Source organism: Propithecus coquereli, unplaced genomic scaffold (genome assembly GCF_000956105.1).
Source record: "Propithecus coquereli isolate 6110/MARCELLA unplaced genomic scaffold, Pcoq_1.0 Scaffold57, whole genome shotgun sequence".
In the NCBI taxonomy this organism is placed as follows: domain Eukaryota; kingdom Metazoa; phylum Chordata; class Mammalia; order Primates; family Indriidae; genus Propithecus; species Propithecus coquereli.
In genome coordinates, this window is record NW_012151618.1 from 2,639,386 (window position 1) to 2,642,757 (window position 3,372).

The window sequence follows — 3,372 nt, forward strand, 5'->3', positions numbered from 1 at the left end:
CACATATCAAAGAATACATAAATTAAAAATTGCATAGCCTGAAGGTATCCTGATGGGGCAAGGGGACCATGAACACTTGTGAGTTTGCCCAGACATTTCTTTTCTCTTGTTGAATTCTCTTATCTATGAAAAATATGTTTGGTTACTAAGTGTTCACAACTGAAAATGCAATTGTACACATTTATAAACACATGTGTTTTACAGATTCAAATTTCACAGACAGAAGGCAAGATTTTGCTGCACTCTTTAATATAACAGTAATAGTTAACTATCACTAAGGGCTGACCATCTATAGGTACTGTTTATAAGCAAAGTAGTATTAGCTCACGTATTCCTGACAGGAAATTATTATTATCCCATTTCACAGATAAGGAAATTGACAGGCAAAAAGGCCAAGTAATTTGTCCAAGGTCATATAGCTCTTTATTCACAGGTCTTGGAGGCAAGCCCAGGCTTTAGAGTCTAATTTATCCATTATACTAAATTACCACTCAGATCAATAAATTACTTAAGAATCCTAAAACTCTCCTAATTTTGTGTATATTGTGCAAAGAACAACCAGAGCCCTCAAACTGGTTCATCACTTATTAGCTGAACAATCTTGTACATTTACATATCAGATCTGCAAATTCCGCATCAATAAAATGGTGACTAATATCTCTCCTACCTACCTCAGAAGTTGTGAGAATCTAATGGGAAAATGAGCAGGAAAGCCCATCAAAGCTATAAAACCAGGTACAAATGTAACTCAGTATTATGTTGCATGCTCTAGACGCTAGTACATTAGTCATCATCATTAACACATGACAGTCAAATGTAAAGAAAATAGCCATTATTTTGGGAAGTATGGCTCTAAACTATAATATTATAAACTATGCAGTCTGTTAATAACACCCAACATAAAACCACCACTGATTAATCAATAAAAATCATGCAATAGTTTCAGTGAAATGTACTCTCAAGTGAACTCCCCTGACTCACATTCATTAATTACCTCACCTTATTTGATATGTTCCCAGCATTTTCTGAAATGTGTTACTCTCAATCTTTAGTCATGTAGTAAAACTTTTTAAAAAATCTTAAAGTTCAAAATGTACATTCTCTATGCTATGATACTGAAAGTTCAATCTGAGCCACTCAGTTTTCAGTTTCCCTGACTCAACTTCTTGGAGTTTTATAATTAATTATATTCCATTATTACTGATCATCAATTAGCTCAAAATGTTGCTGAGATGGTGAGTATGCTGAAGAAGGCAGAATTTAATGATAATTTGAGACCAGTAGGACACTAAATTTCTCTCTTGTTAATAATTAAAGTAGATAACTTATGTTTTTATTTATAGCTTCCAGAAATATCCGGCTCATTCCTGTGCACTGCCCTGTCAGCTAATCATCAGTTGGTCAGGATCTGACTTAGGGCATTGTGTTTTATTTTCCACACATGCCTATATCCAAAGTCATTAAATACAACCCAACCAAAGGTTAAAGCAAGTGAAGTCGTCACTATGTCTTCTATGAAACTTTCCATCTGGACAGATGCTTATATATCATAAACATAAAGGACAAAAAAGGAATAAAATTTCAGTTTACCTGTTTCAATTTCCCAGATGTAGACAGAGTCATCTGCACATCCAACAATTAAAAAATTCTCTATCGGGTGCCATTTTATCATCCTCACAGGGAAAAGGTGCTTCCGGGCACGCAAGAGGCACCTCTTCCCCTCCAGGTGAAGGAGACCCACAGAATGGTCGCTGCACACACAGCAAATTATCTGATCACCCCTTACCTGTGAAAAAACAACACGCTTGTGTAAGGAAATAGTCAAATGCTTTCTTTATCATTAAATCAGATTTTTTTCCCCAGTAACATAAAAAAATTTTGCTAAAGCCCCATTTACTAAAGGACATTTCTGCTTTCTACAGTACCTCACTGCATAACACTCTATAGAGGAGCTTTAAACCCCAAGTTTAAACTCAATAAATTCTCAGGAAGGTCAAGAGATACAAGTAAAAAGGAGAATTCCAGGGCAGATCTACTTATAAGATAAATGAAGGACTTGACCATCACTCAGCAAATTCAGGCAGGGAGGCAGACCTCGGAAATAATGCAGAATAAAATAAACCCCAGAACTAATTTGTTGCCACAAAAAGAAGCTATTTGTAGACACCAGCTTAGGCCCAAGGGTATCATGAGCTGATATTTTCCACTTAAAGGAAAATGTGATTTGGTGCTGTTCCCAGAACTGTACAGGTTCTAATCCAAACAGGAAACTCGGTGTAGACACAATCTAAAAGAGGTAAGCATTAGATAGTTCCCACTGAATGTAAAGTCTCAAAGACACAAGGACCAAAAATAGGCTCACAGGACAATGGTCCTTGACACACTTTTTAAAAAGTCAGCATGTGGTTACCTTGAACACAGTTTAGGACAATGACTATCCACGCTGGCTGCTAATAATCTAGCCAGAAGTCCAGTTGCGTTTAGAGCATAAATTGAGATCCCTTGAGACTCTCCATATTCATCATTATCCTCTGTGGGGGGGAGGGGGGGAGGGGAGAGGCAGTACATGTTTTCCCCCCAATTCTTTTAAAGTAGATTACAGAAGTCCTGAGAAAAAGATCTCAAAAGGGCAGGAGAGATAGACGTGGAGCTCAGACTTGTAGAATGGATCAGATGTCATTCCTCCTCGCTCATCCTACCTCTTGGAGAACCTGCCCACCCCATAGCTCATAGAACGGGCAGCCCAATGTGCCTCAGGAAACTTCCATACATACACACACACCCCACGTGAACACAACTCTCATGGCCAGGAGCACACATACACTAGTGACCCACACTAGGCCAATCACATTCTGTTTTCCAGGCCTTTGAAATTATGAAACTGAAAGAATTCATAGGAAGAAGTAAGAGAAGGGAGTAATCACAGCCAAACAGACTCTTTTGAGCTAGGGGACCTTGGTTTCTGAATTTATGGTCAAGTTCCACTGAGCCTTTGCTATAGTGCTGTCTTGGATGTCTGAAGAATTGCCTCTATACCCTTTCGATAAACTCCCTTTTTATTGGACTTGGTTTGAATGAGTCCTGATCCTTAGCGTTAAATCATCTATGACTGGCAGGAGTAAACAGGGTCAGGAGAGGAAGTGACTTGGACTGCTGCCCTGGAGCTGAAAGAAAAAAATAATTGGAAAAAAAAGGAGGAAAACCTCATGAATAAAAAGCATATCAAGGCCGGGCGCGGTGGCTCACGCCTGTAATCCTAGCACTCTGGGAGGCCGAGGCAGGCGGATCGTTTGAGCTCAGGAGTTTGAGACCAGCCTGAGCAAGAGTGAGACCCCCGTCTCTACCAAAAATAGAAAGAAATTAATTGGACAG

The 3,372-nt window shown here is 39.0% G+C and overlaps 1 protein-coding gene across 1 annotated transcript in view; it reads right to left on the bottom strand.

Moving 5' to 3' along the window:
* The window catches only part of WDR72 (WD repeat domain 72), a 266,498-nt gene that overhangs the window by 218,517 nt on the left and 44,609 nt on the right, over positions 1 to 3,372 (bottom strand). The window contains 1 exon segment of the mRNA XM_012658023.1: positions 1,591 to 1,786. Coding sequence (XP_012513477.1) covers positions 1,591 to 1,786 — 196 coding nt within the window.